The sequence below is a fragment of the Corylus avellana genome, chromosome ca7, assembly GCF_901000735.1.
Source record: "Corylus avellana chromosome ca7, CavTom2PMs-1.0".
NCBI classification, from domain to species: domain Eukaryota; kingdom Viridiplantae; phylum Streptophyta; class Magnoliopsida; order Fagales; family Betulaceae; genus Corylus; species Corylus avellana.
The window spans coordinates 15,840,917-15,866,538 of record NC_081547.1 but is presented as its reverse complement, the minus strand read 5'-3'; the positions used below and the strand labels follow the sequence as shown (position 1 = coordinate 15,866,538).

The 25,622-nt window shown below is 37.9% G+C and overlaps 1 protein-coding gene across 2 annotated transcripts; it reads right to left on the bottom strand.

Moving 5' to 3' along the window:
• Positions 1-64: 64 nt before the first annotated feature.
• On the bottom strand, positions 65-23,957 carry LOC132188502 (kelch repeat-containing protein At3g27220). Of its 2 annotated transcripts, XR_009440892.1 has the most exons (8): positions 23,528-23,957; positions 17,318-17,503; positions 14,916-15,145; positions 13,330-13,500; positions 10,169-10,274; positions 1,763-1,969; positions 1,211-1,372; positions 419-510 (listed from the first exon to the last, which is right to left on the bottom strand). XR_009440892.1 is itself a non-coding variant. In XM_059602978.1 (7 exons), exons 1-7 carry the CDS (start codon positions 23,753-23,755, stop codon positions 340-342), a joined length of 1,299 nt encoding a protein of 432 aa, XP_059458961.1. In that variant the 5' UTR covers positions 23,756-23,953; the 3' UTR covers positions 65-339. The 2 variants fall into 2 exon arrangements, 1 of the variants encoding a protein (XP_059458961.1); XM_059602978.1 differs by lacking the exon at positions 1,211-1,372 and having other exon boundaries at positions 65-510; positions 23,528-23,953.
• Between the last annotated feature and the right edge of the window lie 1,665 nt (positions 23,958-25,622).

The following is a 25,622-nucleotide window of genomic DNA, read 5'->3' as shown; positions in this document are numbered from 1 at the left end:
TAAATACATCAACGTGCTGTAGATTTAAAAATAAGAGAAATAAATAAATAAGAGGCACCAAGAAAGTACCAAATCTCTCTGGATTTATGGGTGTGGGAAGTTTGATTCTGAACCTCCACCCCAAATATACATTCAAAGTTGTACACCATTTACAAGCCTACAAATGAGAGAGCCTCATAAACTCCCTTAATTCTCTTAATTACTTGGTTTAAAACAAGTGGGGCTTCTTTAAATTTCCTTATCGCTTTCACTATACCTACCGGTGGGAAAGAATTTTGATGGCTAGTTTACAAGATGGGAAATGGCTGAAAAGAAAAGGAATGAAAAAGGGAAAATGGTTCAGAAGACGAATTTCAATTTGGTTCTCCACATATCTGCAAGGACCTTCTTTGGTGCTGGGTCATCTGGTCCTTTGTCTCTCTGCCCTGAGGTGAAGTGCAACCATCCATTCCAGAATCCAACAAGTGTAGTTTTCACGCGGTAAGGAAGCTTTCCAATAACTGACCACTTCTGCAAACATCAATAAAAATAAATCTTTTAAGTTTAAGAGTTACAATCAGATAAATTATGTGTTCCCCAGGAGTTATGTCTACCAGAAGATTTCTTGTATCCATCCAAGAAAGAGTTTTCACTACCATGACCAAATTATGAGACAGGCAAAGCAGAGTTAAAAGTAAACGTACAACTCTCCATATGGTACAATTTTAAAGAGGAGATTGGATTGAAACAGAGAGTGTTTGGAAAATATAATGAATGCACAGTGATTAACAATTCTTAATTATTGTGAAACTCAACATCAAAAATTGTCTGGCACATTTCCATCTGTTACCACGAAAATGGCTGGTGAAGATGCCTTGCAAAGGGTGCCATTGCAAACTTCTCCGAAAACAGATATGATGTTACCACAAAAGGACTCCATCATTGATGAGGCTCTCAGGATTCTATGGACATTGGACTCCAAATTGATCAAGCCATATGTTACATGCATTAATGTCCTACGGCTCTTCTCTGAAAGTTAAAACCGATAATTTTGTCTCCCATAAAAGGGGTTCACATTCAAAGCCAGACATCACTACAAGCAAATCCAGACAGGGAAGTCTACCCACAACAGTAAGATAGGAACACAAAAGATGTGATCTATATATCAGGATACTTAAAAGAACTTGCTGCAATGAAGTCCACAATCTCATAGTGAGAATTAAAAACTCACAGGTTGGGAAACCATTTAGCTCAAGGTCTTGTCCTACTCATCCCTTCAAGGGTCAACCCAGTCAGCATGGGAAGAAAATCGCCCTCAAGCTTCTGAACTCCTGAGGGAGAAAAACAGAATCCAATTGCAGCTCCATTTTCACCAGCCATTTTGAGTTACAAGCTGAAAAACCATCAGCTGTCAACATCTATTGTTCCCAAAAGCCCTCAATATTTTGGTAATAATAAGGGGCTTTGGGATTTTCCCCCCAAAATGCCAACATTTGTTACCCACTCGACACACATAAATTAAAGCCGAACTTAACCGCAGAAAAAGGAGATTCTACCAATAATCAAAGACTAACTTGACCTTCTTATGTCACACCAAAGACATGCATAAAGGAACCATAAAGTCAAAGGATGTCAATCAGAGGCTTGGATATTCAAAGGAAATAAGGCAATGGCAACTTCTTTCGCATGTTGTGCATGTTCTTCAGTATGTGTACACATGCAAGTACCTTTATATAAAACAAAATGACAAACATATGATAAGCAAGGGGGCGAAAGTCAATACCAGAGTGTCCAAGTTAAGCCTGAATACTTCTCCATTTAGAACCATTTTCTTGGTCACAGGGTGCTTCTCTGTTGTGCCCCCAACGATAACAATAGAATTGTTAACAACAACCCAAGCAAATTCAATATGGGAATCAGGCTTTGGCATTGGAGGTAACTCTTTCCATTTCATCTCGTCATCCAGCATGTAAACATTACCATATACCACCTGAAACAATCGAGAATACGAAGCAATAAAGAAACGGAATTTACTTGACAAAGGGAGGGAAGGGGATGGGTTTGGCAAAAATATTATCAAAATTCTAACAAAATAAACTTTAGCTTGACCAATTGTTCCAAATCAGATGCAGAAACCATTACATGGTTCAACAAAGCTTTTTCATTTTTGAGACCAAAGGGCCACTCTTGATATTACGGAAGTAATAATCATACTCTCGCATTTTGCTACCCATTAAAGGTTTAACTAATCAAGAAATTAATAATGATAAACTTAATTAAGCAGAAACTTTCCAAATATATATTTTTAATCTAATCATGGCATAATAGATAATTCAAAAGGAGCCCAAGATAATGATAAAACTTAAAAATGATATTTAGCATCCACTTCATTTATTTATTTATATGTAATCCTAATATTAAAAGCAAAAAGGGCATAACCCAAGTACAAGGGAAGCCTACAAGAGGAACACCTAACAAAAGAAGACAAAAGATCAAGAAAAATTAGAAAGATGTAAACAATTATAGGCCGTTGTTCATTGCCAAATTTTTGAAGGACTTTAGCTCTACCACCCTCTTCCAATCTAAAAAATCTTTGATCATTTATTTCTCTCTAGATACACCACTTTAAACAAGGCGGGATCCAGGGGCGGAACCAGGATTTTCGACTTGGGGGGACGAACTTAAATAAATACATGATCACATAGAAATGTATAATCTGTCTTTATATATGCCAAGTGGGTTCCCTATATATGCAGAGTGGGGTACTCAAAAGTTGCAAAATATTTGATTAAATATATAAAAGAACAAACCAAAAAAAAAAAAAAATCGAAAATGCTTAAAAATCTTGTCTCCATTTTCTTTGACAATTAGTAGGAGGCAAACATGAAAAAAGTACAGTCCAATATGGCAAGCCAATAAATACCCGAGTAATGCTAGGAACCATCTTTTTATCCTTTTTTTATCCTCCTAAAGTTGATGTGACTTTTAAAATCACCATTAATTTTAGATGAATCATACTTGAATTTTGATCCAATAGTGATTTTTATGCCCAATGTACTGTGTGGTCTCAGACTTTCAGTTACCCAAGCCAAGCTGACTACTCTACTCTAAAACATTCTATCTGCAATCTGTAGAAAAATAAGCACACTCCTATACTCTGTTTTTCTATACATCCGAATACAAAAACTCACATTTACAATTCACTCAGCAATCAACTATATTCTATACTATACACCAACTATAGTATCTAGCAAATATTGTAGCTGATTGGACGTTTCCTTATTAAATTTCAGACTTGGTCTCAAGCAAATGAAAAACAAAAAAAAAAAACACAAAAAATGTAAAATGTAAAATTAGTCATTGTGATTTTTCTGATTTACAATTAGCTTCCTATGATACTAAAATGAACTCAAAGGTCCCTGAAGTATGCCAAAAAAATAATTTAGTCCCTACAATCAAATTTCGTCCACTAATTTAACATATTCTGTTAGTGTGACACTGATTTAAATAGGACAAGTATCACAATTTTATTGATTATAATGTTTTACGCTATCAAAATCTATTAAGTCAGTCAACGAAATTTGACTGTAGGAACTAAATTATTATTTTTTGGATATCTTAAGGACCTTTGGATTCATTTCGATACCACATAGAGTTAATTGCAAATCAAGTAAACCATAACAACTAATTTTGCTTTTGGGACTTGAACTATATCATTGGATTGGATCCCTCAAAAATCAGCTGTGAGATTGGTGTCAACATGACTATGGTAGGTTCAGTTTTGAACAAAAAATAAATCACCTGAAATAGCAAATCCAGTGTATTGGACCCAACAAAGAAATGCTATTTCTTGAGCGTAATGACTTGATGCCTTGACAAGTTGACATGATACTATGCAGATTGCAGAACTCAAAGTCCCACAAAAAAGTAGTTTCAAGTATCAAATCAGGTCTGGAGTTTGGTCAGAAGCCAACGGGAAGAAACTAATTGGATGGGGGTATTTCCGGTTTTCTATGTTGCAAGAGGGGGGAAAATGTGAAAAGAAAAATTATGGGGGGACAAATATAGCATTTTGGAGGGACAATTTTTTAAAAATGTAATATTCTACGAAGAATTTTAAAACTTTTGGGGGGACGAATGGTATATGTGGGTCCGCCCCTGGCGGGATCATCTTCCCTGCCCATATCGCTTCGTTCCCATGAGCAATGTCAATGGGAAATCTTCTTTCACCTCCGTAATTAGACATCTCCATAAAGAGGTTGGATTTTGCCCAATATCCTGGAGCTCTGTTTTCTTGCTGCTTGGCCCTTGCTTGTTGGGAAAGAATTACGTGATCATGATGTCTTGCTGTTATGAGCTAAACGAGTTGTAAGCCCCACGAGCATTAGCAAAGCTAGAGATACACCACCTGTCAAGGCATAACCCACTCTAACCAACAAAGACTAAAAACATAATTATGTAAGGCCCTAGCAACCTTGCAGCGAAGTAAAATGTGATCTACAGTTTTCCCACTCTTCTTGCACATGAAACACCAATCAACTGCAATGAGATTTCACTTCCGTAAGTTATCCATAATGAGGTTCTTCCCTAAAGCAACATAGAACCTTACTCCGCCAAATACTCCTCCAAGGGAAAGGAAAAAAGGAAAATGCTAGTGATGCGGGACAAAAAGACTTGGAGAATAAAGCTTAGAGAAACAAGGGAGAAGCTGAGAGGGAAGAGAATGAATCTTAGGAAGAAGCTTTAGAAAGGGAGGAGAAGCCAGAAGAAATTAGGGGAAGGGGAAGACAAATCCATGTCTCACAAATTTTCATTCATCATCAACTGCCGAATACAATAGAATCATGCGTTTAAATAGGCTAAGGCATAAAACCCTAATCCTAACCCTAGGGCAACGCCCATTGAATACACTACCATAATTAAAATAAACATAAAACATAAAACATAAAAATTAAAAAAGGACTAAACTAATCCTAATTAAAACATAAATAAAATCAAGATCCTTTACTTATCAAAAAAAAAAAAAATCAAGATCCTAAAGTTCTTGTCTAAAACAAAATTAAAAGGATCCACTAATTTATTGCTCGTCCCATTTTGCATCATTCTCCCTTGATTGGAGTCTTGGAGAAAACTTGACCTCGAGCTTTTTAAAAAAAAGAACATTGAACGCATTTTCCTCTTGACATGTAGGTAATGCAGAGTTGGGCCCACTGTTTCTCTATCTTCGCTAGGCTTGCAATTGAAATTTGAAACAAAACAGCCAAGATAACCACCACGTGCTGGGTTTGTACGCAAGAGACATAAAAAATAAGACATGTTAAAAGGAAAGCGCGTGTACACACTTGGACTTCTTTTCAATGCGTTGACCCCTTGACCAAAGCAACTTTTTCTTCCTCCTAATCAGCCAAATGAAAACAAGGCTCATCTTTATCCCTCTCACACCACAGTTGCAACGTAGATTCCATGGCTGGGCAGTGGGTTGACAGCAGAGACGGTTGACTAGGGTGTTACAGTAGTTGTTGGCACATCTGGTGTAACACCCCGGTCTCATATTGGAAAGATGAGAAGAAGCCCACATAGAATGGGTGGTTTATAAAGATAGTCATGAGTGCTAAGTCCCTTATTGCCTAGTTACTTGGTGAAACTGGGCTTTATAATGAATTCTAGGGAAGTTCCAAATTGACTAGTCCTTTTGGAGTAATAGCACAGATATGGCTAGCGCTTTTCCCTGGGTCGTTACAAGTGGTATCAAAACCACCTAGTAACACCAAGTCATGTGGTACTGGAACATTGCATGACGTGGCCCTGACTAGGATGTCAGGAATTTAAGAAGGGGAGTTTGTAACACCCCGGTCCCATATTAGGAAGATGAGAAGAAGCCCACATAGAGTGGGTGGTTTATAAAGATAGTCATGAGTGCTAAATCCCACATTGCCTAGTTACTAGGTGAAACTAGGCTTTACAATGAATTCTATGAAAGTTCTAAATTGACTAGTCATCTTGGAGTAATAGCGCAGATGTAGCTAGCGCTTTTCCTTAGATCGTTACATTTGGGATGCTGGTTTCGATGGCTTTTGGACCTGCGGCTGAAGTGGGTGGTGGGGCGGCATGTGGCTCTCTAGCTGTGTTGGCAACGAGGACTAGCGGTGGACGTATAGCGAGGAAGACTGGCAAGGTGAGACATGGCGTGGCTTGGTGGCGCTGTCTAGCCCTACAACTAGGGTGGACTGCTCGTGACCTTCTAGGTTGTGGGTTGACAGTGGAGACAACCAATTGGTGGAGGCACGGTTGCCTATGGGTGGCAGCATGTCTGGGCTACTAGTTTGTGACTGTGGCGAAGTTGTGCTGAATGGCGGCACACAATGGTGGGTTGATGCTAGGGGACTAGGTTCCTTGCAAACGGCTTGGCCGATGGGTCCCTCTTCTTTGGTTGGCTTTTCTTCTGGGTGGGTTGATTCAGGTGGCAATGATTTCTGGGGCTGATTCTTCTAGTCCTTGATCATCTACTTTTGTAGATGTGGCGTCCCACATCACTGGAAAATGGGAATGTGTTTATATGTATACTTGCACCTTTCTTAACATAACGCGTTTTATAGCCACGATGGCTATGAACCTATCAGAACTCCGCAGTTAAGTGTGCTTATGCGAGAGTAGTACCAGGATGAGTGACCTACTGGGAAGTTTGGTTCAGGTGAGCCAAAAGCGAACAATATTGTGTCATTGGGGTGGGGCATTACAAATAGTATCAGAGTCATTCCCTAACCTAAAATGGGAGGAGCATGCACAAGCCCATGATGGTCGCCAGCAAGGACGCTAGATTCTAAGAGGGGGTGATTATGGCAACCCACATTGCCTCGGGATGGGGATATTTTTATATGTATACTTGCACCCTTCTTGACATAACGCATTTTCAAGCCATAATCATAACTCAGCAGTTAAGCGTGCTTATGCGAGAGTAGTACCAGGATGGGTGACTGCCTGGAAAGTCTGGTTCAGGGAAACCAAAAGCGGACAATATTGTGTCATGGGGGTGGGGCGTTAGAGTAGATCTTCCATTCCTTTTTTGAAGTTGTCCAAAAATATTCTAATATCTTAGTCAAAAGCAGCCTTAAATTGGGTGACGGCAACCTCAAATTGGAAGGGATCCATGATTGGGCTTTAGAGATTGTTGACTATTAGGAAACAATCAAAATATTAGCTCTGATACCAAAGCTAATGCAGATTGGGAAGAGCAATAAATTAGTGGATCCTTTTAATTTTGTTTTAGACAATATTTTTAGGATCTTAATTTTATTTAGGCTTTAATTAGGATTAATTTAGTCCTTTTTAAATTTTCATGTTTTATGTTTATTTTAATTACAGTATTGTATTAAATGGGTGCTACCCTAGGGTTAGGATCAAGGTTTTATGCCTTAAGTCTATTTAAATGCATTATTCTATTGTATTCGACAGTTGATGATGAATGAAAATTTATGCCCTTCCCCTAATTTCTTGTGGCTTCTCCCCCCTTTCTAAAGCTACTTCCTAGGCTTCATTCTCTTCCCTCTCAGCTTCCCCCTCATTTCTCTAAGCTTTACTCTCTAAGTCAGGTGCAATCCCCCCGTCATCCCAAAATGAAAGGGGTGATCTCGTAGTTGTCTGTGAAGTTTTGTCCCGTGTCAACTTTGGTATTAGAGCTAAGATTTTGATTGTTTCCTCACAATTAACGGTCTCTAAAGCCCAATCATGGATCCCATCCAATTTGAGGTTGCAGTCACCCAATTTAAGGCTGCTTTTGATGAAGATATTAGAATATTTTTGGGCAACTTCAAAAAAGAAATGGAAGATCTACGAAAGCAGAGTATCAAGGACCTAGAAGATCATCAACCCGAGAAATCACTTCCACTGGAATCAACCCACCCAGAATAAAAGCCAACCAAAGAAGAGAGATCCATTGGCCAACCCGTTTGCAAGGAACCCAGTCCCCCGGCATCCACCCACCACCGTGTGCCGCCATTCAACACAACACCACCACAGCCACACAACCAGTAGCCTAGACATGCCGCCACCCACAGGCAACCGTGCCTCCAATTGGTCGTCTCCACCGCCAGCCCACAACCCAGAAGGCCACAAGCAATCCACCCCAGGCGTAGGGCTAGACAGCGCCACCAAGTCACGCCTCACCCGCCAAACTTCCTCACCATATGTCCAATGCTAGTTGCTACCACACAGCCAAACAACCACACGCCACCCCACCAACCACTCCGACCGCAAGTCTAGAAGCGACTGGAACCAACATCCCAAACGCGCCGGCAACTACCCCTGTCGACCGTCTCTACCGTCAACCCACTGCCCAGCCAAAGAATTTACGTTGATACTGTGGTGTGAGAGGGACGAAGATGAGCCTTGTTTTCATTTGGCTGATTAGGAGGAAGAAAAAGAAAAAGTTGCATTGGTCAATGGGCCGACGCATTGAAAAGAAGTCCAAGTGACAATGTACACATGCTTTCCTTTTAACATGTCTTATTTTTTGTCTCTTGCCTAAGGACGCAGCACATGACCTCCACCTTGGTGCGTTATCTTGGCTGTTTTGTTTCAAATTTCATATGCAAGCCTAACGGAGACAGCAAAACAGTGGGCCCAATTCTGCATTACCTATGTGTCAAGAGGAGCATTCAAGGTTCTTTTTCAAATAAAAACTCGAGGTCGCGTTTTTGCCAACTAAGGGAGAATGATGCAGAATGGGAAGAGCAATAAATTAGTGGATCCTTTTAATTTTGTTTTAGACAAGATTTTTAGGATCTTGATTTTATTTAGGTTTTAATTAGGATTAATTAAGTCATTTTTTAATTTTTATGTTTTATGTTTATTTTAATTACGAAAGTGTATTAAATGGGTGCTGCCCTAGGGTTAGGATTAGGGTTTTATGCCTTAGTCTATATAAACACATTATTCTATTGTATTCGGCAGTTGATGATGAATGAAAATTTGTGAGACATTGATTTGTCTTCCCCTTCCCTAATTTCTTCTGGCTTCTCCCCCCTTTCTAAAGCTTCTTCCTAGGCTTCATTATCTTCCCTCTTGGCATCTCCCTCGTTTCTCTAAGCTTTATTCTCTACGTCTTTTTGTCCCACATCAAAAAAGTTGATGCGGGATAATAAGCGTTGAGAAGAAAGCTTGAAGAAGAAAGATGAGAAGCAAAAAGAAAAAACAGAAAAGCTAGAGAAGGAAGAGAAAGAAGCTCGGGGAGAGAGGGAAACTTAGGGGGAAGAAAACGACAAATCCATGGCAATCATATTATTCATCAAAAGTGCCAAATACAATAGAATAATGCGTTTAAATAGACTAAGGCATAAAACCCTAATCTTAACCGAGGGCAACGCCCATTTAATACACTACCGTAATTAAAATAAACATAAAACATAAAATAAAAAAGGACTAAATTAATCCTAATTAAAACCTAAATAAAATCAAGATTCTAAAAATCTTGTCTAAAACAAAATTAAAAGGATCCAATAAAACTAATTTATTGCTCTTCCCATTCTGCATCAGTTAGCTTCCACTTCAATTTACTTCAAGTGGTAAAAGGAAAAAAGGTAACATGGCCTCACATTTTTCGATTTGGGGCATGGATGATTCCAGCACTCAGATATACAACACTAAGACGCGCACTCAGATATACGGACAATATCAACTTCCAGTTCTAATGAATCTCAGTCCTAATGCTAAGATCTGCAGGTTCCCTTTAAACTAGAACTTTTTTTGGCGGGAAAAGTCTCTAGTGAAATGTTTCCCCAAAAAAGAACAAAAAAAAAAATCAGAGATTAAAAGCAGTTTTAATGCAAAGAAAATTAAAGAGAAAATTCAAAGCAAAACACCAACTCTAAACAAAATACCCATAAAGACAAATTAAATATGGATGTAAAAAAAACTTTCAATTCTTTTTTGTTTTCTGTAGCAGGGAATTGCTCGACCCCATAAACATATATTCAAAACTGAGAAAAGATTGACCATTAATACATTTCATTCCAACCATTATAAGAGAAACAATCAAGAAAATTATCTTGCAAACGACCAGTCTCATTGAAAGCTTCTTATCGTTCGCAAAAATAACAAGAAGAAATCGAAGAAACCTCTCTATATATATGTTGAAACAGCTAAATATATAAATATTAAATTTTAAAACCCATAATCATACTAATTGGCTTACCTCATTCCTACGAGAGCACTTGAAAATTGGTGATCCAGGTTTTGCCATAAAATCGCCTTCTTGACCACCAATAACATAAAGCCGATCTTCAACCACAATACAAGCCCTACCAAAAATATGACAGTAAAAGAATACTTGAGCTTTGTGTGATGGGGTGTAATTTGAGAATGCTTATTTCATTTTACCAAATAGAAGTCACATTAATTTGAGACCTGCACAACATGTTATCATAGATGACCTCCGGTTTCCTACAATTTCTTTGTTTAGAGATGCTCTTTCATTTCTATTACTTTTATATGTCACAGAAGTTTCATGCTGCTCATGGCATATGCCAATTTATCCCTTAAAGAAGTCCCAAAACCCTTCGCACCTCTTTATGAAAATGGATTACTTAAAAAAAAAAAAAAAAAAGAAGAAGAAATTCCAAAACAACTAAAAAGAACATGGAGGACAAAACTTAACATTATTATGAGAAGTTCATAGCTTATTGCAAAAATAACCATGCCCTTAAATATGCATGAGATGATCACTCTCATCTCATGCATTGTGTTTTAAACTCTTGAAGGGTGAGAAAGCGCACTATCCAATGCCTCTTTATGTTTTTTTTTTTTTTAACATCAGACAATAAGATGTCCTAGAATACTATTCTCATGGATTACAGATGCTTCTACTCTACTCACTTCATTTAAAATACGAAATTTGAGTACTGATTATATTGTTTCTTTTCCATCATTGATAAAAGCTAAAAAGTCTATTGACTCCAACTAATCACTTTGGCAGATTGTTTTTCAAGTAAGGTAGGGCAGCCCCTTCAATAATTAATGTGTTTCTGAATAATTCACTGCTCTCAAACACATAAGTAATAGGAGAGAACAAAACTCCACCAGTGAATTTGATTGCATAACACGCCTTTAAATTCTAATGAAGTGAAAAACAAAAAAACAAAAACAAAAAAAAAAAAAAAAAAAAAAAACTGTGTACTTATTATATAACTTTACTCCATCATGGGGAACAAAACTCAGCACCATCATATGACGTTTATGTGCATAAGCCTTGCAACTTCAGCATGGGCGAGAGAGAGCGAGAGATACTGCAACAGGCCATGGGTGTATTGGCCAACGTGAAACAGAAGCATGGTATGTAAAGTTTGCCCATGAGAAGGGGCAAACCTTGGAGTCTATTGTGGGGAACGAGGTCATGTTAAAGCTGTGTCACAATAACAAACAACAACGCAAAAAAAGGGTCCCTCTGTCTCAAACCACAAGAACTACCAAAAAAGGCAGTGGGAGTACAGTTCACCAGAACAAAAAAGCATACCGAAGAGATACAATGAGTTATCTGAGTACACCATTCCTCCCCAAAACCGCACCTCCTCAGCAAGTACAACAAAAAAGTCCAAAGTGAGTGATCATAAGCTTTTTCTAAGTCTAATTTGCGGAGCACACCCAGCACCCCTAATCTGCTCTGTTATCAAGGTGTTCATTTGTGCTGAGCACAAAATCTAAAATTTGCTTTTCCCTGATGAAAGCATTTTGAGACTTGGAAATAATCTTCTTCAACACCATTTTCAACCTGTTAGCAACAACTTTGGCAATAAATGTCACACTAGACTAATCGGAAGAAATTCCTTAAGATCATCAACCCCTGAAATTGGAATGAGAGCAATGAAAGTCGCATCAAGACTTCTTCCAAACTTGCCTCCAGCACAAATTCAAGGTAGACCTTCATAATATCCTCTTATATCACATGTTAGCAAGCTTAGAAAAATGCCACAATATCCTCTTTTAACTGTCAAGACTCGGGGCCTAGTCACTATTCATGGCCTTCACCACCTCCAAAACCTCCGCTTCCTCAAACACTCTCTCCAACCAATTGGCCTCAACCTCCCCAATAGACTCAACAGAAAAGTCGTTCAACTTAGGCCACCAACTAAACTGCTCGATATACATATTATTATAAAACTACACAATATGATCATTGATCTCAAACTAATCAGTAGAAACTGTACCACCAACAATTAAAGAATCAATGGATTCATTTCTTAACCACAAGGCCTTAGATTTCTTCCTCCAACTCACCTCCTCCATGAGAATTAACCTCTCTAAACTCATTAATAACTTTACCCTTCCTCACTCTCTCCTCATCACATAAGGCACTCTCTTCTTCAACAACTTCTAGACCTCGTAGTTCTTCCTAAAGAAGCTTCTTTTGCCTGCCTATATTGCTAAACACCTCCTCATTCCAAACTTTACGTCCGCTTTCAAAGCCTTAAGCTTGCGAGCCAAAATGAAACTCACGGACCCTTGAAATTGATAAGAAGTTCACTACTGTTTCACCCTATCCACAAAACCCTCGGATTTTAACCACATATTCTCGAATTTGAAGTACCTTATACCTCTATGAAAATCTTCACAATCAAGTAGAATAGGGAAGTGGTACACGCAAAGTCTAGGCATCCTCCTCTGGGACACACCAAAAAACTAAGCCTTTGAATCAAGAGGGACAAGAAATCTGTCAATTCTAGACTAGGAAGATCTCGGTTATTCAACCAAGTGAATGTTCCCCACACAAAAGAAGGTGCATAAGACCCTGATAAAAAATGAATTCCCCATAGGACTGACAAAATTCACTAACAAACAACTAGGAGCACTATTGCCGCTAAAAAAGCACACCAACTAAAATGACTGTCAAGACACACCTATCTCGTCGACGAGAAGCCTTAACTGCTATACTATAGCATGATGGACATTTCACATAACATAGCAAAAGAGAAAATATAGACAAGAATAGATAGAAAAATTGGGAAAGTTCAGAGAGATGCCTCCTTAAATGAAAATCAGTATGTCTATGAAACTGTAACAGTGATTACAATGATGTTCAAATCGTCATAATCACCAGACTGAAGACCTTCCATTGAAAATTATGGTCTTAGAAATTGTAATCCTAGAAAACTATCCACATACTAATACAAACGTATCACCCGAAAATTTTTCTTCCTTTAGCAAATGATGATTACTGTTTCAAAGAGTTGTACAGCTTATAAATGACATTAAAAAACATCATTTTCTACAGAAAACAACAGTCTTAAATGCCTAGAATCCTAAATTCAGTAACAACTAATTATCATAATTCGTTCATGTAACATAAGATGACACACAGACCTGTGAGGCCCTCCACGGGGAATGGATATTTCGGTCCTCCACTCTTTTTCTAATGCATTTCCATCCTTTACAGCAAGACTCCAATGCTCTAATCCAGGTGTGTGTCGGTTCTCCTTGCTGCCACCCATCACATGGAGTCTACCTCTCCAAAGTTGAGTTGCTGGTGCATACCTGGTAATTATCATGTAGAACCTTTCACTCAAAAGTGTGAAATGTGAAAAAAGATTTACATAGCATGAATTACAAAGACTTTATTTACTTAGAGCCACCAACAAAATTCCAACACTATCGCACTTGCGAGCTTGTTCACTCTCACAAAGATAAAAACTTCCAAGATAGTAACAACCAGCGGACACAACAACAGGAAATTTAATAGAAACTATCAGACACTGCTAACTATAGTGTGAATCCATAATAACTCCTTTAAGGCTATGCAATCACTAATGAAACTAATTCAAGAAAATTTTTAAGTGGTCTAGTGAAACAAAGTTAAGTTGTCCATACATCCTAGTAATTTGACAAAAACAGCAATATTTAGCAGACACAATGCAAAATAAGATTATTGCAGGATTTGTTACCAGCAGCAAAAGCTATAAAAAGTCCAAAAGGTATATTCTTCAAACTATCCACACTGACATATCAAAAAAGTAACATATAATAGATGCAGTCATCACTAATGAAGGTGCATCAGACATTATATCTTGAAATGGTAAGGTCAATATAGATCAACAGAGATATAAATTCAAGTAAAAATGAAATATAACAAGTTGTCCACAAATATGCATGTAAGCAAGGATTGAAGTAAGAATAATCAAAAATATATATCCACAAGATGAGAACCTTTGAATTCATATACGCCATATCCATATACATGAATTTCATGAAGGGCCATGAAGATAGATAGCTAACACCTGATATTTTCTTTATTTCAAAAAAACAAAAACAAAAAGTAGATAGTTAACAAATGATGAAACTTCTAGAGGGGAAAATCCTGATGAAAATCTATCATTTTCACAAATGATGAAACTGAGATTACAAGGCAAAGATGATATGCTTTAGATAAGAAGAAACATACACATGCACACATCTAACTTTATTGTCCCTTTCAAACATATCAAATTGTCTAATAACAGCTACAATGCCCGATGTGATAACCATTTGTAGTAACTTACTAAAAAGATATGTTTTCTTGTAATTGAACTATGTATGCAGGAAAATGCAGAGTTCAGTATATCTTTGTCTTTTCATTTCCTAAACTACAATATTGACTTGTCAAGCAGTAAAATACAAGATTCAACCCCATGATATCTCACTTCATAACAGTCACTAGTAACCATCTGGAAGGTATTCAGCAATTAGAAACAACAGCTTTTAGCATTTGAAAAAACACAAACAACAATAGGTTTCATTTTCGAAATAACACACTTGTTACAGCAAGCAAAAAAAAATCGAAGAGGTAAATATTAGCACAGAGGTGTTTTGATTCTCGGAAACCAAAAAACAAAACAAGTCAGATGCACAAGACTAACAAATGTTCTTCAACAATAGTCTTAAATTTTTTTATAAGTCTTCATAAAGGAAAATACCGAGGCACGGGTAAAGGGGGCAAGTCCCTCCATTGCTTTGTCTCAGTATCAAGTACAAATGTACGAGCAGTAGGCCCTCTGCACTGTGGACCATATTGTCCTGTAACTACATAAATGTATCTCCCATCCGTTGCCATTCCCAAATGTGAGTGTGCCATCTCTTTCGGCATATCAAATCTTCCTCCCCATGTATTATCAGTAAAATTGTATACATCAACATGTGAATGTACCTATTGGAAAGTCAACATAAACAATAGGCAGAAACATTAAGGCCTACGGCTCTGTAGTACAAACACGTAACATAATAAATATTAAAAAAATATCACTTTCTGCCAATAAGCTCCAGCTCAAATGAACCTCTTCCCCCATGAGAATGGTGTGGAGAGCACGGTTGTCAATTCAAGATTACACAAGGTGCTTGTATAACATATCAATCACCAATTAAAAAAAAAAAAAAAAACAGTTTTTGACGAACAAACAGATTGTAATTAAAATAAATCTCCAATAGTTCTACAGAAGTGTAAAGAGTGAGTAGGCTACCCCAAGAACAGGAGTTCTTGATGCCAATCTAGATATGCTCAATCAATCTCATATTTTATCTTCAGCATTTAGGGGTTACAATGGGTCATGCAACGTCGGGTGGTGGATCTCTCCGCAAGTTGAAGAGGGCAGTGTAGTTCTTCTCAAAGTGTAGAAGATTGGAAGATGACACCATCTTGCTTAATGTGGTGTATTTGGAGAGAGAAATTATTGTAGTTTGGAGGACTGCAAGAGAACAGTAGTGGAACTAAAGACCTTCAACAAAATCCTATAAAACTGGACCGCCACCTTTGATTGTCTCCATATTACTAGCTTTTATGATTTTCTTGATCTTTTTTCTTTTTTTCTTTAAGTATCTCTCTTGTATACTTATTGTGTACTTGGGTTACGCTCCTTCGCTTTTTAATAAAATTAGATTACTTACAAAAAATCTCAGTCATCAAGCAGTTTGTAATATAGCCAGTAATAACATATAGCATGCAATAGTGGACTTTAATTTTGGTGTGTTCGAATGTAAGTCAAACGTTAGTATTCTTTTGATTGACCAGGAGTGTTGATTCAGCTCAAAAGGTTGCTTATCTGATTGACGAGGCTGCGACGGCGATCAATGCTCCGATGGTGCCGTTTTTTGGTGCTTCATCTCAGGCCTTGGTTGGAACCATGGTCCAATCCTCGCCGGAGCCAGATGAGGGACCGGTCAGAAAGTCTCCTTCGGCTAGCCTTTTTCGGCAAGGCTATCTTCTCCTGAGCGTTTTTTCTGGTGTGATCCAGTCTGTTGCGATCTCTTACGGGGGACGCAAAGAGGTTTTTGGCATTCATGGCTCAAGTTGATGAGAGGCAGTGCCAAGAGGTTTTAGTCTCCACTCCTAAGTCTAAAGGGAGAAGGGAGAAGGGAGCTGAAGAATTTGGAATCCTCGATCACCTTTGATGCAAGGAGTGTTGATTTTAGCTGGGACAGAGGTAAGAGGGCTCTTGCTGCGATGTAATTTAGCCTAGGGTTTTTGGGGTTAGTTTCTGTAGGGGCTTTTGGGGTTTCTCCTGTTTTTGGGTTTTTGCGGGTGTTTTTCCTTCTTTCTTTTGTTTTTGCTTTTTCTTTTTCTTTTTTGGTGTCCTTTTCATATACTTCATGCATGCTTAGGGGCGCCTTAAAATTTTTATAATATTTCTCTGTTTACCTATCAAAAGAAAAGTATTCTTTTGATTGACAAAGTACTCAAGTACCTAGTGGGTTTTGAACCCATGACCTTCTTACTCTACACATTGTTGTTATGCGAAAAAAGGGTGCCCTTATGAATGGAAAAAAGGGTGCCTTTTAAGCTAGCGATTTTCAGCTAATTCAATCTTAGTATCTAACACCAACAAAAACCAACAATAATGTTTACAGCTACATATAATATACCTTAGAAATAATGCAACTACATAACATTTACAAAATGAAATTATTTTTTTACAAGTAAATATGAATGGAAATTTTTCTTTTTTTTTGATAAGTAATGTTGCATACCAAAAGCATGAATGGGAATTAATGGGGCAAAAAAAGAGACTGTAACCCTAGTACATCAGCGATATACATGTCCCAACACCACGCAGAGAAAATCAAAACAGAATACCATCCCAAATGACATTAGCTAGACAAGGATTAACAAATTGGACAAGCAGTCCACAAAATTCTTCACTGCAACAATGTTGAATAATCCTAAGCTACCCACTAACTTGTTCAGTATTCATATTTGTATAGAATTGGCCATTGAGATCACAAAGACGAAAACATAGTCCGAAGGATCAAAAGATAATTAGCTTCTGGATTTACAGGAAGCTTTTGAATGTAAAGAGAACTCAATTACTCAAGGAGCTATTCTTACATAGTCAATTGTGCCATATCCAGCGAAAACATAGAGAAGATTCTTAATCTGTATTGCAGCCCCATCTAGACGAGGCACAGGTGCAGCTGCCATCTTTTCCCATTTTAATTCTGGTGCAGGTAAATCAGCAAAAGTTGCTGATAAGAGTCTTCCAGTAGCAGCTTGTTTGTCCTTAACAGCATCTTCCTGTGTTACAATTAGCCATCAACTTTTCAGACTTAAGAAAATTAAGAAAGCACAGCATTTAGAACTTTCTTCCCTATTTTATAAGTGGACTTTCCCATGTGGTACAATTAATCAAAATAAAAGTTAACACTAAAACAGTAAACAAACCAACAATGCTTAGTTTTTTTCTTTATAAGTAATCAAAATATCATTGAAAACGAAAGCACAACCCAAGTATATATACATGAGGAACACTTAAATAGGAGAAAAAACGAACAAGAAAATCATGAAAACTAATCTCTAAAGGAGCTACAAAACCAGTTGTCCAGATAAAAAGAGAATAAAAGAAAAAGGACTTAGAGCCTGTTTAGGATTGCGTTTGAGATACCTAAAAGTGCTTTTAACACTCAAAAAGCCCGTTTGAAAGAAAAAAAAAAAAAAAGTACTAGTTTGATAAAAAAATTAAAAATGCTTTTAAGGGTCCAAAAAGCCTAAAAATGGCTAAAACGCACTTTTGGCAAAAACTTAAAAATGAGCTTTTGCCCAAAAGCTTTTTTTGACTTAAAATCTCTATTTCTCAAACGCAATCCCAAACAGGCTCTTAAGCTCCTCCAACTTCCTCTCATGATCCTCAAAGATTCTATTATACTATGCTTTAGGTACCAAAATTTTAAAAAAGAAAATTATCCAAAAAAGCCAGTAAGTTGTATTAAACTCCAATTAGAGGACCTTTTTTACCAGAACTACTAGAGTAATTCTAATTCAGGGTTAACATTCAAGTAGAGGCAACATTTCAGTTCCCTAAAACAAAAAATCAATTCAATCAAGCAAAATATTATGACACACTTATGAATTCAAATTCTTTCTCCTTGCCAAGTCATTCTAGTCAACACATTAAAACATAATCAATACTAAAAAAATATTTGACAGACTGAACTTTTCAAGGATTCCTGCTTTAAACTAAGAGCCAAAATTTTCCTTCTTCCAACATTTTCTCATAAACAAAAAGTCAAATCCAACAGCAAACAATTAAACTGACAACAATGTGAGTGACAAAACAAACCCAATTCCTTTTCTTTGTACTCATTCCTCGTCTATGGTTGGACTAAGCTCAATCCAATAAACAGTTTTTGCTTAAAGAACTCAAAAATCCAAACTTTCACTTTCTTATCAATTCTTTCCCACATTTTCCCAGCAATCAAAACCCGCAGCATAAAATTGAACCAGCAACAATGGGATTCAATAAGCAAGAAATCAAAGAGAAGCATGCGGGACTAAAACAAGCTTCACCCGATCTTTCACTAGGAAAGTGGGAGAAGTTGAAGTCTCCTCCAATGCACCACAGCAGATTCCACCAACTAAGCAAGACAGCAAACTCCTCGCATAAGTACCTTCTATTGCAATTGCAATTGGGCCCATAAACCCTGCAAAACCCCAAGAGAAACCATCTTCAACATTTTTAAAGAGCAAGCAACAATAAATTCCCCAACACACTCTTCAATCTTATCCACCACCCTTCTATCCCACATAAGCAATATTCCACCAGAAGCCCCTATGAAGTTGAATAGCACCAGCCCCACAAGCTTCACACAACACTGCTGGAAATGAGCTCCAATTTGAACTCCTGCAAACAAATTATATCTGCCTTCCAATGTTTAAGAATATTTTTGAGTCTCAAACGTTTGTCACTCTCATCCAACCCTCTCACATTCCAAGATATCAACTCGGACTTCATACAAAACACTAGCAACCCTCTCCTTGACTCTACTGCGGCTTGCCACTGTTCACATCATAGTTTATGGAACAAAATAACCTTCTTAATTATTTATTACTTTTTTTCCCCAAACTTTAGCAAGATGCCGACACCTACTCAGAGTGGCTCACTTCAATGGCTGCAAACAAGGGCAGAGCCCCTACTTTTTTCTTATTAGAAACTGTTGAAGACCTCCAACCAACTTAGCAAGATCAAAACCTTTATCCTTTTCTACACTCACACTACCCTGCAACACCTCTTTGGAAGGAGAAGAGATAAAAGACTAGCAATGGGACCTGCTTACCTTAGAAGGACTACCCCTCAAATCCACTTTATCTAAGCAGACATAATCAGTCACAAAGCCTTCGTGAAGGCCTACTTGGCCAACCAAACTAGGCATACCTCCAGGTCTCCAATCAGTGCCACCAAACTTGTAATAGAGAGCCCAGGAAGAAGAAGAACCAGCTCAGCCACATCACCAGCAAAATCTGAGGGAGGACAATGTTTTTCGACCGAAGCACCAAAGGTTCCATCTGCACAACACACTCAACATCCATCTTAATGAAGATTGTCGACAAGTCCATTGGAGGGCCACAAAGCTAGTGTAACGATCTAAGGAAAAGCACTACTCACATATCTGCTATCATCACCCCAAAAGGACTAGTCAATTTAGAGCTTCCCTAGAATTCCTTGTAAAGCGCAATTTCACCTAGTAACTAAACAACGTGGGACTTAGCATTCATGACTATCTTTATAAACCACACACTCTCTGTGGGCTACTCTCCATCTTCCCAATATGGGACCGGGGTATTACAAACTCCCCCTCTTAAACGCTTGTCGTCCTCATCAAAGCCACATCATGCAGTGATCCAATACCACATGATCAGGCGTTACTAGGTGGCTCTAATACCATTTCTAACGACCCAAGAAAAAGCGCTAGCCACATCTACACTATCACTATCACCTTAAAATGACTAGTCAATTTGGCACTTTCCTAGAATTTCTTATAAAGCTCAGTTTCACCTAGTAACTAGACAAGTGAGACTTAGCACTTATGACTATTTGTATAAACCAATTGCTCTATGTAAGCTACTCTTCATCTTTCCAATATAGGACCAGGGTGTTACTGCTAGGTAGAGCACCTACCCACCACCGGATTCTCAAAACCCATTACTCTTGGGCCCTTACCTAAAGCCTTCATGAAGGCCTACTTGCCCAACAAAACAAGGCATACCTCCAAGTATCCAATCAGTGCCACCAAACTTGTAACAGAGAGCCCAAGAAGAAGAGGAACTAGCTCATCCACATCACCAGCAAAATGTGCGGGAGGACAATGTTTTTTTACTGAAGCACCAAAGGTTCCATCTGCACAACACACTCAACATCCATCTTAATGAAGATTGGCGACAAGTCCATTGGAGGGCCAAAAGGCTGGTGTAACGACCCAGGAAAAGCGCTACCCACATATGTGCTATCATCACTCTAAAAGTACTAGTCAATTTAGAGCTTCCTTAGAATTTCTTTTTCTTTTTTAAACATTCTCTAAAATTTATTATAAAGCCTAGTTTCACCTAGTAACTTGACAACGTGAGACTTAGTACTCATGACTATCTTTATAAGCCACTCACTCTATGTGAACCTACTCTTTATCTTTTCAATATGGGACCGGAGTGTTACAAACTCCTCCTCTTAAACTCTTGACGTCGTCAGGGCCACATCATGCAGTAATTCAATACCACATGGCCTAGCGTTATTAGGTGGCTCTAATATCATTTGTAACGGCCCAAAGAAAAGCTCTAGCCACATCTATGCTATCACCCCAAAATGACTAGTCAATTTAGAGCTTCCTTAGAATTCCTTATAAAGCCATATTTCACCTACTAACTAGACAATGTGAGACCTAGTACTCATAACTATCTTTATAAACCACTTACTCTATGTGGGCTACTCTTCATCTCTTCAATATGGGACCGGAGTGTTACCGCTGGGCAAAGCACCTACCCACAACCGGATTCTCAAGACCCATTACTCCAGGGTCCTTACCTAAAGTAGATGCCTCCCCAACCTGTATGTTCAGAACCCACTAAAAACTAGGCATGAGATGGACCGCATACTTCATAGTCTTAGACCACAACCTGTCTTTATTCTTTTTAACCACAACTTTCTCCTCCAAAACTACGCTATGTCTTAGACATTCTAAAACACGATGGGCTATAGGACCCTCCAGCCCAACATAATTAAGCCCCTCAACTACAATCACTAAAGCCTAGTCCACCTCCCCTTTCAATGTTTCCAACTAGCTTCTCCAATTTCAAAGGTTCCCATAGATGTCCACCACATCAGCCCTACACTCAACCTCGTCTTCAACTATAGCGCAAAATAAGGGAATGGACAAGTCTACAAACATACCTCGAGCAGCATTCTCCGTACCCAGAGGTACAAAGGTAGCAGTCCAAGCATGGCGCTCGGTCCTTACATGACCCTGAGGTGCCGAGGAATGAAGTGCTCACTCTGCCTCCACTATTGGCGCTGAAAGGCATCCCTGCAACTGCCTCATCCTACCCATCACCTCCAAATGCGTTCTTCCACCACCTCCTAACAAGGGATCCTTACCCATTGAGACCAAGGAGAGCCTCCCTCACCGACTGAGAGCCACCACTGGGCTAGCGCAAAAGCAAAACCCTACTCCCTTGCCAAGAGGAGAATCAAAGACAGCCGTCACATTTCTCAATTCAGCAGCAAAACCTCTCCAACCCCGCATATGCTTTTAGGGTATTTGTGGCTTTGCCCTTTTTCTTTCAATAAAATTATTATTCATAAAAATGAATAAAAAATCACTTAACCCTTCTAAACTTTCGTCATTTTTGCAATCACCATCCTAAAGTTCAAAAACTCTCAATTTAGTGTAGCCAACTTTAAAAACTTTCCAATGTAACTCCTCTGTTAAGACCTTCTGTTAAATCCTAACCAAAGAAGCCAAAATACCTAAAATACCCATATTTAAAAATTAAAAAAATTAAAAATTTGTTGTCAAGCTTACCCATGGTTGAGCCATGGCCAAGCCATGGGTTCATACAGGGGTATAAGGGACATTTTGGCTATACTCTATCTGATTAAACCGGAAATCTAATGGCATTGATGATATTGCAAATTTTTTAAAATTTGATACACTAAATTGAGACTTCTTGAACATTAAGGGGTGATTGCAAAAGCAATAAAAGTTCATAGGAATTAAGTGAAGTTTCCCAACAAAAAAAAAAAGTATTCTCTCATCAACCAAACCCACAGCAAATGCTCTCATCAATAAAAGTTCAAACGTATTCTCTCACCAACTAAACCCACAGCAAATGCTCAAGTTTCAACAATAATGTGATTATATAGAGCTACAAACTCCACCTAAAGAGCAAAGACCCAAATTTTCTTTTTCTTTTCTCTTTCTCAACAACCAGACAAACCCACAATCAAATTTCCAAATACATTAAAATTAGCAAAACCATGATTTAGGAAATCTGTTAGATTTGATTTGCTTTTTAGATTGTACTAGCCTCTAGGGTCTTGGCTCTCTTGTATACTTTTCGTGTACGCGGGCTTTGCCCCTTTTTTCTATAAAATTTTTATTACTCATAAAAAAAAATTAAAAAAAAATGCTGTCACTTTTATACTAAGTGAAGCATTACCACATTATTCCTTTTAGGGTCCATTTGAGATTGCAGTTTCAATAAGTGCGATTTTCAAAATTACGTTTTTAAAAATTGCTTTTTTGAAATCGCTACTTTTTAAAATTGCAAAGATGTTTAGTAAAAACATGTTAAAAAGTTTTTTTTTATCAAATATTTGTTATGTGAAATTATGATTTGAGTTTAAAATCGTGCTTTTTCAAATAAAGCATCATTACCTTGCTTATATAAATCGCAGATTTTTTCCTATTTTAAATTAAGTACTTTTAAATCGCAATATCAAATACTTTATATTTTGTGTTATCTTTTAAAAACGCAAAAAGTAATAGCACCCTTACTCTAGGAGGAGTGAGGGGAGGGACTCCTAGCTCTCTCCCCGAAGTCCTCAAAAGCGTGCAAATCCAGAGAAAAAAAAAAAAAAACTACCTCAAGTACTGCAAATCTCCCAGTTCTCTCTTGTCATTTCACGCATCTTATAAGAAACCAAACAAACCCACAATTGAAATTCACAGATTCATAGATACATACATACATACATACATACATACAGAAATACATTAACGCAGACGCGCGCATAAAATAGAGACAGCACGATAGTAATTTGGGAAAGCTAACCTCTATGCGGGATTTTGTAGGTTGATCCTTGTTGGGAAAAATTACGGGGTTTGGGGAGGTATGACGAGAAGCCCAATTGGAGGCAATGGAGGAGGAGTAAGAAGAAGAAGCGAAGCGTGAAGACGAGGCCCAGAGGAAATCGGCGACGAGAGCAAATCCTAACAGCCCCACGCACGTCAGAACAATTTTCGCGGATCCGTGCTTTGCTGAGCCTGAGAGCCTAACCATATCTCACATGCACTCGGATATAGATAGAGAGAAATGTAGCGCAGCAGAGCCCTCTCTCTCTCTCTTTCTCTCTCTCTGAAGATCTTGAGTGTGTGTTTGTGTGTGAGAGAGAGACTACGAATTGAGATCTCATCACAGAGACAGACAGGACACCGACGTAATGGAATGTAGGCTTTTTCACTATTACCAAATTAATCCGTAAGTTAACGTGCGAAAACAAATAGAGAAATGATAGGAACCATCCTTTTAGAGTCGTGATATACGATAGACATGGGTCATCCTAGAGTCTGGCCACGTCAGAATTTTGTTATTAAAAAAAAAAAAATTGTTAGGTTAGACATGGCCGCCTCCTCCTTTCTCTCTTCCCCATCATCCCCGCCTCCCCCTTACATTTCTGTCATTCACTCAAACCAAATTCCTAAAATGTCCCCCTCTCCCTCCCTCGCTTACTCTCTCTCTCTCTCTCACTCCGGCGATGGCGAAGAAGAACCAACAATCTCCAGTTTTTCCAAGTAGGCTTTTTGGTGACCAATAATTGCTAATGCCTCATAACTCATTTCTAGATTTAAAACCAAAACTTAAGGGTAGAAGGTGAATCCTTTTAGGGATGGTATCACCTTTGGTGCTAATGTCGTCACCAAAATTTGGAAATTTTGACTGATGTAACTCGTCGCCGGAGATGTGGATGGCTCGCCTTCGTGGTCTCCGAAGGCCAGCTGTCGATAAGGGGAGAGGGAACAGGAAAGATGAGAAAGAGAGGGGGAGAGATTCGGCGGTGAGGAGAGAGAGGAAGAGAGAGATGAAGAGGGGGCAGGGGTGAAATGGGGGAAGAGAGAAGATATTCTAACCTAATTTTTTAAAAAAAAGTTTATTTTTTATTTTTTAAAGTCTGAAATGGCCAAGGCCACGTCAGACTTTGGCAGACACTGGGATGACCCATATCTGCCGAAAATCTCCACTCATCTTTTTATCTTCCTAAAGTTGATGTGGCTTTCAAAATTATCATTTGATCAAAATTCAAGTATGATTCATCTAAAATTTAATAGTGATTTTAAAAGCTACATCAGCTTTAGAGCATTCTCTGCAGCTTTCTCGTCATTTTTCCTACATTTAAGGATTTAAATTACTTTTTGCTTCCCTATGTCAAAATACACCTCAATAGCTTCCCTTAATTATTCCCTATATCATTAAAATATTTATTTTTTTAATTATATTATATATGTGAGAAGAGAGATGAGAGAGAATTGTGAGACATGAGAGGAGAGAGGAGAGAAGAGAGAGAATTATTTTTTTATATTTTAATAATCAAAAGGATTGCAATAGTGGAACCTAAAACATTTGGTTCCACTGTAGCAATCCTAATGTTTATAGTTCATTTAGGGAGTCTGTTTTGGGATATTTTTTTACGATTTTTTTGGATATATTCCCTAAACTTAGGGAACAGACTCCCTTATAGGGAGTCTGCTGAGAATGCTCTACGGAGAATAAAAAAAATGATAAAAAGATAGTCATTAGCATTACTCAAGCAAATAACACTTCAAAAAACAAATTTCACTTTTAATAATTTAAGTTTATTGAAAATGTGCAATAAATCTTTGGGTAAATATATCAGAAGTCCCTGAGTCAACACACTAAAATTAAATAGTCCTTAAGGTTTTTTTTTTTCGAAAATTTACTCCCTGGTAAATCGAAATGCCAATAAAACCCCTACCGTCAAAATTTTTTAACCCCATTAATTCCAATCAAAACGCACAGTTTTGCCACGTCAACATATTAATTTTTTTACTAATTTAATTTAAAAATTAAATCTAAAATTAATTATAAAAAAAAAAAATTCCAAAGAGAGGGAGCGTCGCGCCGTCGATGG